This window comes from Leptodactylus fuscus, chromosome 1, assembly GCF_031893055.1.
Source record: "Leptodactylus fuscus isolate aLepFus1 chromosome 1, aLepFus1.hap2, whole genome shotgun sequence".
NCBI classification, from domain to species: Eukaryota; Metazoa; Chordata; class Amphibia; order Anura; family Leptodactylidae; genus Leptodactylus; species Leptodactylus fuscus.
This window is the reverse complement of record NC_134265.1, coordinates 150,222,817-150,236,642: the sequence shown is the minus strand read 5'-3', so window position 1 is coordinate 150,236,642 and position 13,826 is coordinate 150,222,817. Positions and strand designations below refer to the sequence as shown.

Here is a 13,826-nt window from a genome sequence, read left to right as displayed (position 1 = left end):
AGCCATTCTGTCACTGTGGGAATCACTAAAAACGTAAATCATAAATGTATACCTGTTATCTACATACATTCATAACAATCAAATTAACATCCTGCTTCAGGAAGGTTCCAGGGGAGTGTCAGGCTCAAATGCCTTCCAAATCAATGCGCCATAGAAATCCATTTCAGAGGAGCAGAAACATAGCTCTATAGCCACAAAGTGTTGTAACAATGCAGATCTTTTTATGATACACAAAACAACTGGCAAGTGCACTAGGAACAGTCCTGGTTCGCCAGATTTCACCACAAACAGCCACAAATTAATTGACAACCCACTGGAATTGTTGCCCAACTCTATTCCTTTAGCTGTGAATGAGTGTCATAGTTGTCTGTAAGCAAATCGGGCCTGCCACCACCAAGCACCTTCAGCGATGCACCTGCAGGCTAATAAGCACATCCATAAAATGTGGATTATCTCCATTTTGTCTCATCCATTTGTAGCCACAAATGTTGGTTTCTATTCTTGCTAATGGACCCTGTAATGCAATATTATTGGTTTGGGAGCATTTTTGACCTGACAAGACTCCCTTTAAAGCATACCTCCAATTATAAAACCACTTTTCTTGGTGAACATTACAAAATTTGTAACAAATCTTATTAAAAAAAAAAAATAGTTCTCCTTCTCCATTAGAAGGCATGCACAAGACTGTGTGTGTTGTTGGGCTGTGATTTGGCACATGGATAACATCCGTGTGCCACTTGCGCAGGAATAGGACCTGTCTGAAGTTTTCCTCATGGCCCCATATAAGCACTGTGAAAATACATGGTCATGTGTATGAAGCCATAGAAATGAATGGGTCAGGGTGCGAACCGTGAAAAACAGGGTCATGTGCATGAGGCCTTAGGCTGCTTTCCTCCTATTTCCTTCCACTCAGACTCTTATCTCTATTGCATATATACAGTCTTCATTCTCACACAAAGAAGTAGATGAATATGGGGTGTAAAATGATTTACTGTCTCTGTGCAGTGAAACAGTCTTATATTGAAGGATATAGCAGTGTCAAAATAGCTCTAACATTGTTGCAGAGTATGTCTTTTTACCAGCATCTTTTTAGCCCCCCATAGACTTCAACGTAAAAAGTAACTCAGCCTGATAAGTGCAGTAGAAAACAGTCACCTATATTTTTCATTTAGGCAAAAGTTGTTTTTTTTTTATAATGAAACACTCAATTGTTCCAGAAAATCCTGCTTGAACACAGTCAAGTCCCATAATGTTTTGGCAGCAAGTAATATCCTTGTTAAATTTGTTTAGGGTGAAAATTGAGGCACGCAAGAGAGTTTTTTTTCTCGGTGTTCTGAAAAAGGATTTAAAGAGTTAAAAAACCCATTATTTTTACTCCAGTCAGTTGTCCATTTCCTCCAGCACTTCTGTCCCAGAAGATGTGACCTGTCTGTCACTGTCGCAACTTCCATCTGCTAATTCAGAAAAGTCAATATCAGGTAATGGAGTCCTCCAAAAGTGAAACGAATTGTATTCACGGAATGCTTCATCTTTCTGCAAAAACAATGAAAATAAACAGTATAGTAAGTGATAGAAATACTGCCCTAGAAAACTATTAGAAATCAGCGAATATACTCGATCGAATACCTCAGCCGCATAGTTCTCGATGCACAAGCATTTCCACTTGACAGTTAAGGGTGGGGGCTGTTGGATTTCCCATTGCATATACCATCTGTGGTTGTCATGGGCAACGTGATTTAAAGGGGTGCATGCTAATGTTTCTTTAGCTTAAAATGTGTCTTTCTGTCCATACTAATGTAGAGGAAAGAAGGTTTCCAAGTATTTGTCCACTTTCATAGATGTTATATTGAGTGTGGAAAGTGTGTAGTTGATAGGCTGTGATGGTGGGGTAATCCTGGGACTTGGGCTTATTAGATGCCCCCAGACATGCTTCCCCTGCTGTCCCAGTTGCATTGCAGAGGTGTTGGCATCATATCCTGAGGTGTCATTGTGGACTTGGTGACCCTCCTGAGTCAAATAGTGGTTTCCCCTGAAACAAACATTTTTTCCCCATAGACTATAATGGGATACGATATTCTGTCGAATATTGAGGGGCTACTTGAAATGAATATCGAATATTTCACTGCTCGCTCATCTCTAGTGACCAGTCAATAAGACAAAAAAAATAAATAAATCAAGCACTAGAGTGGTTGGCTATATACTGGTAAGGGTGAATTCACACTGAGTAAACGCTAGCTTATTTTGTAGAGTAAAATTACACTTGTAAATTTTGCTATCCCATTGACTTCAATGACATTTTACAGGCGTATTTTTACAGGCGTATTTTTTACAGGCGTATTTTTTACAGGCGTATTTTTACACTTGTAAAAAAATATCATTGAAGTCAATGAGATAGCAAAATTTACAAGTGTAATTTTACTCTACAAAATAAGCTAGCGTTTACTCAGTGTGAATGCACCCTAACATTGCTAAAATGCTATGAATGACTGGATCCTTAACCCCAGTTCTACATTTTAAAGCATATTATTATTATTATATTATCTATATATCATATATCATATTACAGTATATTATATTATCCAATCATAAAACAACTTTTCAGAAATTAATAGTGGAGGTCAATATAAGAAACCTTGTACTACATATTATTAAGGAAATCTGTTTCAAGATGGCAGCTATCTTGTGATCTATCCTCATGATTGCTTTTCCAGCTGCCATCTCGATTCCTAGGGAAGTGAAGATCACCACTGCTGCCTGTACTTCTATGGGTAGCAGGTTGCCTTGAAATAAGAAGCTAGATTAAAGGAGTTGTTCAGGCAAAAACGAACAACCCTTTTAAAAAGTTTAACCACATGAGGACCGCCGTACGTAAATTTACGGCCTCATGTGCTGGTACCTAAAGACCGGACTATTGTCAAAATACGTCCGGCCTTTAGGTACCTTTCTGGCGGGGGGAGGGGTGCGGGGGGGACAGGGGTTAGGTGTTACTAACACCTAACCCCTTCCTCCATAACGTCCAGTCGGAACTCAGTCCGACTGGACGTGTTAACCCTTTCGATCGCGCCGTGAAACATCACGGCGCGATCGAAAGGGATCCGCCGATAATTTAAAGTGATCGGCACCCCCCGCGGCGAGATCGAGGGGTGCCGATGTCAGTAACAGGTAGTCTGGGGTCTGGCCAGTGACCCCAGACTACCGGAGCCCCCACATACCTGGTGATCCTGCCAGGCGGTGGAGGAAGTGAGCGATGCAGCTCACTTCCTCTGCAGCTTACAGGACACGAGCAGGTTCATGTCCTGCTCGTGTCCTGTCTGCTACTGTGTAGAATCAGTTGATGCTTTCATCAAAGCATCAACTGATTCAAGTGTCCTAAAGGGACACATGAAAAAGTAAAAAAAAAGTTAAAAAAAAAATAATAAAGTGTATGAAAAAAGTAATAAAGTTCTAAAGTCCAAAAATCCCTTTTTTTCTATACAAAATGAATTATATAAAAAAAAAGCACTAAAAATTAAAAAAAGCAATGCATATTTGGTATCGCCGCGTCCGTAACAACCTGTACAATAAAACTGAAATAATATTTAATGTACACGGTGAACGTCGGAAAAAAAAAACGGAAAAAACTCGCCGGAAATAATGATTTTTTGCCATCTCATCCTACAAAATATGCTATAAAAAGTGATCAAAAAGTCATATTCACCCCACAACAGTGCCAATAAAAAGCGCACATTTTCCCGCAAAAAATAAGCCCTCAACCAACACTGTCAACCGAAAAATAAAAATGTTACGTCTCAGAAGATGGCGATGCAAAAAACATTGATTTATGTCCCCATATGTGTTTTTGTTCTGCAGACTTAGTATCGCATAAAAAAATAACATAAATGAGGTATCGCCGTAACCGTACCGACCCGCAGAATAAAGGACACATGTTACTTATGCTGTACGCTGCATGGCGAAAAATTTAAAATGTAAAACTCAATGCAGGATTGATTTTTTTTTTTTTTAATCCAGCAAGAAAGAGTTAATAAAATGTAATCAGTAAGTTGTAGGCACCCAAAGATGGTGTCATTACAAAATGCATCTCATCCTGCAAACAACAAGCCCTTATATGGCCACGTCACCAGAAAAATAAAGAAAATATAGCATCTAGCAATGTCAAGGCAAAACCCCCCAAAAATCGCCAAATTATTAGAACACAACTGGCTGCGGCAGATAGGGAATATATAAGCTGTGCGAGCGAATATCAGGGGACACCCCAGATTTACAGCTTATGAGCGAAAAAACACCAGAAGTGACCCCCAAAGTGACCCCCAGAGTGACTCCCCCAATCATAGGAGCTACTGGGACATAGTAGGGAATTTGGTGTCTGCAATGTTCTCCGCACAGCTTATACATTCCCTCTTCGCCATCCGCTGTGCAGTCACGTCTGGGATACTAATACTCACTACACCCCCTGATAAATTCTTTGAGGGGTGCAGTTTTCAAAATGGGGTCACTCCTTTGGGGAATCCACTTTTCTGGTACCTTACAGGCTCTACAAACATGACATGGCGTCCAGATACCAAACATCAAAATCTGTACTCCAAAAGCCGCATCGCGCTCCATCGCTTCTGCGCCCTGCTGTGCGCCCAAACTGCAGTTTATGACACATGTATGACACTGGTGTACCCAGGATAACGGACGTAATGTCATATGTGGGTATAAACTGATATTAGGGCACAGCTGGACGCAAAAGGGAAGAAGGGTTATTGGGTTTTTGGAGCACAGACGGTTTGGTTTTTGGATGCCATGACACTTTTGTAGATCTGAAACGCCAGTAAAGTGGAATCCCCTGATATGTGACCTTATTTTGGAAACTACACCCCTGAAGGATTTCTCCAGGGGTACAGAGAGCATTTTTAACCCCCAAGTGTTGCTATAACTTATTATCCATAAATGAATACGAAGCTGATTGTGAGAGGTGAAAATGACAATTTTTCCAGGAATACGTCATTTCAGTGCGTAATATGTTGTGCCCGCCTTGTATCAGAGATGAACGCTCTAAAAGCTGTTGTGCCCGGGATACCCGCTTACCAGTTTTTGGAGTGTCTCTGCTGACATAAGTTGGGCACAACATATCGGGCACTAAAATGGCGAATCTCTGGAAATTTTTCATTTTTAACTTCTCATTATCAGCTGTGATTTCATTTCTGGAAACTAAATAAATGCAACACTCAAGGGTTAAAAACGCTCGTTACAACACTTCATAAATCCCATCAGTGGGCTAGTGTCCAAAATGGGGTGACATGTCTGCGGATTCCACTTTATTGGCAATTCAGGGGCTTTGCAAAAGTGGCATGGTGTCCTAAAACCAAACTGTGCTCCAAAAACCAAAATAGCGCTCCTTCCCTTCTGTGCCCGGCTGTGCCCAAACAGCCATTTATACCCACATATGGCATTAAGTCCGTTATCCGGGGTACACCAGTGTCATACATGTGGGCATACACCGCTATTTGGGTACCCAGCAGGGCGCAGATGTGAAGGAGCGATATGTGCTTTTGGAGTGCAGATTTAGATTCTTTGTTTTTGGACACCACGTCACATTTGCAGAGGCCCTAAAATTGTCCCTACAAAATGGGGTCACTTCTTGGTGAATTCCAGTTTACTGTCACCTGTGTAGTTTCTAAAATGGGGTCACAATGGGGGGTTTCCATTGTATTGATACTTTAGGGGCTCAGCTAATGCGACATGACACCTGAGAACTATTCCAGCCACTTCTGCTTTCTAAAAGCCAAATAGCGCTCTTTCCATTCTGAGCCCCACCGTATACCCATACAGCAGATTATGGCCACATATGGGGTATTGCCGTGTTAAGAAGAAATTGTGTAACAAACTCTGGGGGGCTTTTAATTCTTCAGCTACTTGCAAAATTAAAAATATGGCGCTAAATGGACGATTAATTGGAAAAAAAAAGTAATTTTTCATTTTTACGTCCCATTGTTAATAAAATCTGTGAATCAGCTGTGAGGCCAAAATGCTCACCAAACCCCTAGATAAATTCTATGAGGGGTGTAGTTTCCAAAATGGGGTCACTTTTAGGGGGTTTCCACTTTATTGGTACACTAGGGGCTCTGCAAATTCGACATGGCACCTGAAAAATATTCCAGCAAAATCTGCCCTTCAAAAGCCAAATAGCGCTCTTTCCATTCTGAGCCCCACCATGTTCCCATACAGTAGATTATGACCACATATGGGGCATTTCTGTGTTCAGGAGAATTTGTGTAACGAACTTTAGGGAGCTTTTTTTCCTTTATCCTCTTGTGAAAATGAAAAATTTGGGGCTAAATTGACAGTTTGTTGGAAAAAAAGTAAATTTTCATTTTCATGTCCCAATGTTAATAAAATCTGTGAAACAGCTGTAGGGTCAAAATGCTCACTCTACCCTTTGATATGTTTTGTGGGGGGTGTAGTTTCCAAAATGGGGTCACTTTTAGGGGGTTTCCACTGTATTGGTTCTCTAGGGGCTCTGCAAATCAGACATGGCACCTAAAATTATTCCAGCAAAATCTGCCATCCAAAAGCCAAATAGCGCTCCTTCCATTCTGAGCCCCGCCATGTTCCCATACAGCAGAATATGGCCACATATGGGGTATTGCCGTGTTCAGGATAAATTGTTTAACAAACTTTGGGGGGCTTTTACTCCTTTAACCCCTTGTGAAAATGAAAACTTTGGGGATAAAGTGACATTTTAGTAATTTTTCTTTTACACATTCCAATGTTAGTAAAATCTGTGGAACAACTGTAGGGTCAAAATGCTGACTATACCCCTTGATGAATTCTGTGAGGGGTGTAGATTCTAAAATGGGGTCACTTTTGGGGGGGTTTCCATTGTTTTGGTACGCTAAGGGCTCTGCAAATGTGACATGGTGCCTGAAAATTATTCCAGCAAAATATGCTGTTCAAACACCCAGTGTCACTCCTTCCCTTTCGTGCACTGCCGTGTGCCCAAAAATCAGTTTACACCCACATGTGGGGTATTTCTGTGCACGGGAGAAATTGTATAACAAAATGTGAGATGCATTTTCTCCTTTAACCCTTTGTGAATGTGTTAATTTTAGGTCTAAATGAATGTATTAGTGAAAAAAAATGAAATGTCTAAATTTGACCTCCATATTATTTTTATTCTTATGAAATGCTTAAAGGGTTAACAAACATCCCAAATGCTGTTTTGAATAATTTGAGGGGTGTAGTTTTGAAAATGGGGTGATTTATGGGGGTTTCTATTATATAGGCCTTTATAATTCCTTTCAGAACTGAAGTGTTCCCTAAAAAATTAGTTTGAGGAATTTTCTTGTAAATCTGGAAAATCGCTGTTACACTTGTAAGCCTTGTAACGTCCAAAATGAATTAAAAGACGATCAAAAGATGATGCCGATATAAAGCAGAGATATGGGAGATAATATTTATTCATGTATTTGGATGGTATGACTATCTGCCTGAAAAGCAGAGAATTTCACATTTTGAAAATTGCAATTTTTTCCAAATTTCCATCAAATTTGCTAGTTTTTTTATAAATAAATACAAAAATATTGATTAGTGTTTACCACTAACGTGAAGTATAATGTGTTACGAAAAAACAATTTCAAAATCACTTGTGTAAGTTAAAGCGTCTCAAAGTTATTGCCATTTAAAGTGACACATGTCAGTTTTGAAAAAAGAGGCCCGGTCCTTAATGTACTTCTGGGCCTGGTCCTTAACCGGTTAAATAAACTGAGGACAGTGAGGGAAAAAAAAAAGCAGACTCACCTGTCCCTGTTGCTCTGGTGTCCTCCTGCTTCATCTGCTCCAGCAGTGTTTTCCGGCATTGTGGCTGAAGCTGCCGATTGGCTTCAGTGGTCACATGACTGCTGAAGCCACAACGCCAGAAGAAACCTGGGAGAGCAGAGGAAACGGGAGGAAACCAGAGCAACAGAGACAGGTGAGTTTGGTTTGTTTTCATTTTATTTTTAGCACTGCCCCCTGCAGATTAAAACTTTAAAAGGGTTGTCCATTTTTACCTGGACAACCCATGTAAGAAATATGGGGGATTGGTCAGAAGACAGATCTTATACAGAACATACTGTACCAACACCATGGGATGTCCTAAAGCAGTCCCAGAATTCCAACTGTGCTAGAATCAGTGGAGTAAAGCCTGTTAAGAGATGCTAAAAATTGGAGTTGGTGGTGAAGGGCCTTCTTGAAACCAGCCCCAGTATGTTACAGTGCTCAGAGCCATGAGTAAAGTGCTATCATTTGTGTGTAGAATGGCCACTTTGACAAAAATCTGTTTTTTTATTCTTATGCAAATAAGCCGAGTGCATCAGGGGAGTGTTCTGGAGCCACAGACAACTGCAGGAAGATCTTCCTCTTGCTGAGGAGGTGGTGGGGGAAATCTCAGATTACATCAGTGTTACTAGGAGGGGTATGGAGTGAGAGAAAAATCTTGCTGTGATGCTCAGCCACCCCAAAACATGCCCCAGATGTACCCTCAGTTCATTTGCATGGGAATAAAACTTTTTTTTTTTGTCAAAATCAAGCAGCAATTCTACAAACAAATCAGAACTATGCTCACGGCTCTGAACACTATAACGGCGGGTTCACATCTGCGCCCCGGTCTCCGTTTCCTGCCCGAAACTGGACAGGAGACAGAAACCTGCAGTCATTTTTCAAACCCATTCATTTGAATGGGTTTGGAAAGTGTCCAGCCATGAGTGCCGGTGAGCATTTTATGCTCTCCGCGGCGAAACCGTTTATTTTAACCGGACACAAAGTCGGACATGCAGAACTTTGTGTCCGTTTAAAAAAAAAACGGATTCGCTGCGGAGAGCACAAAATACTCACAGGCGCTCACAGCTGGACACTGTCTGCCAGGTTTCCATCTTCAATTGGCCGAAGAAGGAAACCTGAAAACGAGGACTGGGGCACAGGTGTGAACCTGCCCTAAGGTACTAGGAATGGTTTGACCCCTTAATGACCAAAAACATAATAGTATATCCTTGGTTGCATGGGGATGTATGAAGAGAGCTCAGAAACTGAGTTCTCTCCATACACAGTGGATGACATCTAAAGTGCACAGATATCATGGGCACTGCCATCTTTTACCAATCGCCACTCTCCAGAACATCAACAGAGGGTGACGTTCAGTTGCTATGACAGCTGGGAGCCTATTGAAGGCTCCCAGGGTTGTCATTGCCATAGCTCTACTACACACTAACATACGCAATGTGTGACAGAAGTGAAAGGATTTTACTATTATAGAGTAGCATTGCAGTGAATAATATAAGCGATCGAAACCCCTAGAGTTAAAAAAAAAAAAAAAAGTTTTCAAAAGTATTAAAGAAAAAAAAAAAGTTTTAAATCACCCCCTTTCTTTAGATCACATATAAAAGTCAATAACCGAAAATAGACATGTACACTATAGGTGTCCCTGTGCTCAAAATATTAAAATATTTCTCACATAAGCTGATCAGCATATTGCGGGTGTGTGTGGGGGGGGGGGCTTCTAAAAAAAAAAGAATTGAACATAAAGTGATCATACCATGAGATCATATACTTGGAAATATGAAAGTTACAGGTGTCAGAACACAAGAAGTTTTTTTCTATTTTGCAAAGTTTTGCACTTTTTAAAAGTTATCAAAATATTATGTAAATACTATATAAATTTGGTTTTACTATGGTCGTACTAACCCAAATACAGGTAACGTGACATTTTTACGGGTCAGAAAACGCAGTAAAATTTACTCCCATATCCAATCCACCTTACTCTGCTTTTTTTCCAGCTTCCCAGTACATTGTACAGGATATTGAATGGTGCCATTATGAGGTACAATTTGTCCCTCAAACAATAAACCATCATGTAACTGCGTGGCCCAAAAAAAAAAAATACATAATAAAATGACGGTTCTAGGAAGGCGGGGAAGAAAAAACAGATACACAAAAATTGTCTTGGTCTTTACAGGGTTAATTACATCTTTGGTGCTGACTGATTGTCTTCATCTTATATCCTGCAATTGGCCAAGTGGTTTTATATCTGTATTGGAGGTTTACCTGAAATAAGGATACATTGTATAGTATGACAGAACCCATAGTGCACTACTAGTCTATGGTCTTGTCATTAATAAAAGAAGCAGATAGGGGGCAGTACCAGCACCCACAGAGACCTCACCTGGCACTGGAAGTCCGGGGAAGCTTTGGTGCCCTGACTCTCTGCCAGCCTCAGCTTCTTACTCGGAGGGTGCACCTCAGTAGTGGCACATTCACTAGGTGCCTGCAGCCTCTCACACTCAGCGGCGGGAATGACTTCTGGCTCCAGTTTTCTCTTCTTCTTAGGAGACACCTGCACGGTGTGTGGCATACAACGCCTCGGGCAGACGGCCAGCTCGCTCAGCGGCCTCTTACACGGGGGTAGTAAAGCAATAAGCGGCTGCTCGCATTTCCTCTTGGCCATGACCAACGCGTCATCCGCTGTGTACAGCTGCCCGCACACACCTCACGTGGCTCTCGTGTAGTTGTTTACTCTCAGGCCCCTGCACTAGACTGTCCCTTCTTGTACGATAGAGCACAATGTAGTGTACTGTACCGAGCGGCCGTGTGCGCGCTCAGCGCCCTCTAGCGCCTCCGCCGAGCAGAACACGTACATTTGTTGTAAACGATACAGAAGTCTGTGCGCAGATTTGTCTGGCTATTGTTGGGAATCCCTCACAATCACAGGCTGCTCCAGATAGTAAAATAACAACCCCATGAATGTTACATGGCATATATAGAGGATGCTGGGTCCAACCCATTTGTGTCAATTCTATGGTCTTGAGTAGTAAATGATATCAAATACACCACATTTGCACATTATTTTTATGCTAGGATCACACCTGCATTCGGGTTTCTGTTCGGGGGATCTGCTTGGGGGGCCCCCTAGAATGGTAACCACTTAAAAAAAGCGGGTACCCGTGGAAACCCACAGACCCCATAAACTATAATGAGGACCACAAAGTTTCTGCATGAAAAATGTGGAGAATGCTGACTTCAGAACTTTTCTCTCCATTTTTTTTTTTTTTTTTTTTTTAAGCAGAATGGGGAATGGTGTGAACGTAGCCGTAGACTTTTTTTTTTTTTTTTTAGAACTCTGGTTGCGAGCAGAACTAGACCCGGCAGTTATGGCTCTGTGTGTAAGCAGGTGCCATACTGAAATACCCGCCAGAGGGAGTGGGCAGAAAGAGCAAACGCAATCTGATGATTCTGTTAAAAATCTCCTTAAGGCCGCACTAGGCGTCCTACGGCAAATAAAACACTGCCGGAAAATAAAAATGACGGCAACGCAACACGGTTTTTCACGCAGCACTTTAGACAATGTTCACAGAGGTTTCTTCTGCCGACCTTCAGTTTCAATTATACCTATGGAGAAACTGCAGGCATATCGTAGATATAATTGACATGATGCGATTTTCAAAACGCAATGTTTATGCCACTTGGGGGCCCCCAGCCTAAGCCCCATGTTGCAGAATCGCAATATTTTTTTTGCGCCAAAGCCAAGAATGTCTACAAAAGTAATGGGAATTATATAGGAAGCCCTTATACTTCTACCTTCTGATCAATCCACTCCTGGCTTTGGCTGGAAAAAATACAACAGAATCTGCAACAACAACAACAAAAAAGCTGCATTTCCGCAACGTGGGGCTTTAGCCTAAAGCGGTTATTCAGGCCAAAATGGACATCCCGTTTAACTTTTAAATCTGCCAAGGGCAGTGAAAAAAAGAAAAAAAAAAAAAAAATTATACTTGCCTGTCCCCGATGCTCCCGGGTTTCCCGATCCTTCTGCTCAACAGGTCTGTGCCAGAGTTCCACTGAAGCCAATCAGCAAAGGGCATGCAATTTTACTACCTATGACATCAGAAGTCTCTTCCTGAGGCCGATGATTAGCCTCAGCGACAATCAGCGGCCTCAACGGTAGGAATCTGTGAAGTCACATCCAGTGAGCAGTTTCACTTAGAAAAGACGCCGGAGCAGAAAGCCAGGACTGCATCGGGAGGACACAGGAGCATCGGGGACAGGAGAGTATGAATTTAAAAAAAAATTTTCACTACCCTTGGCAGATATAAAAGTTAAAGGGGGATGTCCAATTTTGCCTGGAAAATCCCTTTAAACCTTAAATATTATCATGGTGTCTATCATACACCAGAACCATACACATATCATTATGATAGTAGTTAAGGGCAAATTAATTACTCAGCACTAGACCTATACCTCTTTTGGATAGATCATCAATATGGGTGGTGGTCCGACACCCAGGCTCCACACTGATTTGCTGCTTCATCACAGTGTGGTCTGGCCATGCTCATAATAACTTTAAGCTCCAGCCATCTGCTCCCAGCTGTGTACATTGTACTGCAACAGCAGATCAGACCAATATCATTAATGAGCTATCTTAAATATAGATCATTACTTGTCATTTTGAGGCACCCCTTTAAATTTCCCCCATAGCCTCATTCAAATGGTATACGTTTTTTTTTTGTGGTGTTCCACTACATGCAAACATATATTGCCCAGTGTTTTTCATTGAGTTTTTTCTTCCCCTACTAAATGTATAGGGAAAACAAAATTCCAGCTAAAATTAGCATGCTATGTTTCTGAAAAACGCAGCTTTTTTCGCCCAGTGTATGCATGAGTAACAATGTCATTCAATTTGCTGATACTGTAAAAATACAGCATTTTCTCTGCTATCTACTACATGGGGCCTTAAAGAGGACCTTTCATGTCCTCGGGCATATGTGGTTTTATATACCATAGACTAGTAATGGGGGAAGGGGGAGCGTTACTCACTGTTCAGCGTCATGGCTTGGTGTTAAGGAATGCCCCCTCTGACAGTACATGGCTACAGCCAGTACTGTCAAGAGGGGCGTTCCTCACAGCCCGACTAGACTGTCAGGAACGCTCTTCAGGCGGTGAAGAACTATCGGTAAGGGCACCGATATCTGTTGCCCTGGGGCAAATAACGGGAAAGCCGACAGTGTGCTGAATTCAGTGCACTGTTGGCTTTCTAGCGGTATATAAAACTGCGTGTGCTCAAGGACATGAAAGGTCCTCTTTAAGCTTTAGGCTTTTTCAGGCCACTGCTCACTGCTGTGTGAAATGGCCCTCACATTCACAGGCTACAAGGAAGTACTTAGCTAATCCTACTCTCAAAGAGAAGTGGATTTAATTGTTCATATGCTGTGGGAAAAGAAGCTCAGCCAGAGTCTTAACTTGAAGCTCTAGGGCCCCAGTGTAGAATCTGTAATGAGTAATGCATTTAGGGTGCATTCACATGGAGGAAAATGGCGCTGAATTTGTTGTGGAATCCGCATCAGATTCAGTGCTGAAAAAAAGCCTCCCATTGACTTCAATGAGTTCCTTTTTCTGAATGCACCCTTAGGGTGCATTCACACTGAGTAAACGCTAGCTTATTCTGAACGTAAAACACGTTCAGAATAAGTGGCGTCTAAAGCAGCTCCATTCATTTCTATGGGAGCGGGGATACGAGCGCTCCCCATAGAAATGAATGGGCTGCTTCTTTCACTCCATGCAGTCCCATTGAAGTGAATGGGGAGTGCCGGCGTATACGGCAAGCTCTGCTCATGCTGAGCCGTACACGCCGGCACTCCCCATTCACTTCAATGGGACTGCACGGAGTGAAAGAAGCAGCCCATTCATTTCTATGGGGAGCGCTCGTATCCCCGCTCCCATAGAAATGAATGGAGCTGCTTTAGACGCCACTTATTCTGAACGTGTTTTACGTTCAGAATAAGCTAGCGTTTACTCAGTGTGAATGCACCCTTAAG

At 41.8% G+C, this 13,826-nt stretch overlaps 1 protein-coding gene across 1 annotated transcript; it reads right to left on the bottom strand.

Moving 5' to 3' along the window:
• Nucleotides 1–247: 247 nt before the first annotated feature.
• C1H9orf40 (chromosome 1 C9orf40 homolog) lies at nucleotides 248–10,551 on the bottom strand. Its single transcript, XM_075263525.1, has 2 exons — nucleotides 10,181–10,551; nucleotides 248–1,533 (listed from the first exon to the last, which is right to left on the bottom strand). Exons 1-2 carry the CDS (start codon nucleotides 10,460–10,462, stop codon nucleotides 1,381–1,383), a joined length of 435 nt encoding a protein of 144 aa, XP_075119626.1. The 5' UTR covers nucleotides 10,463–10,551; the 3' UTR covers nucleotides 248–1,380.
• Between the last annotated feature and the right edge of the window lie 3,275 nt (nucleotides 10,552–13,826).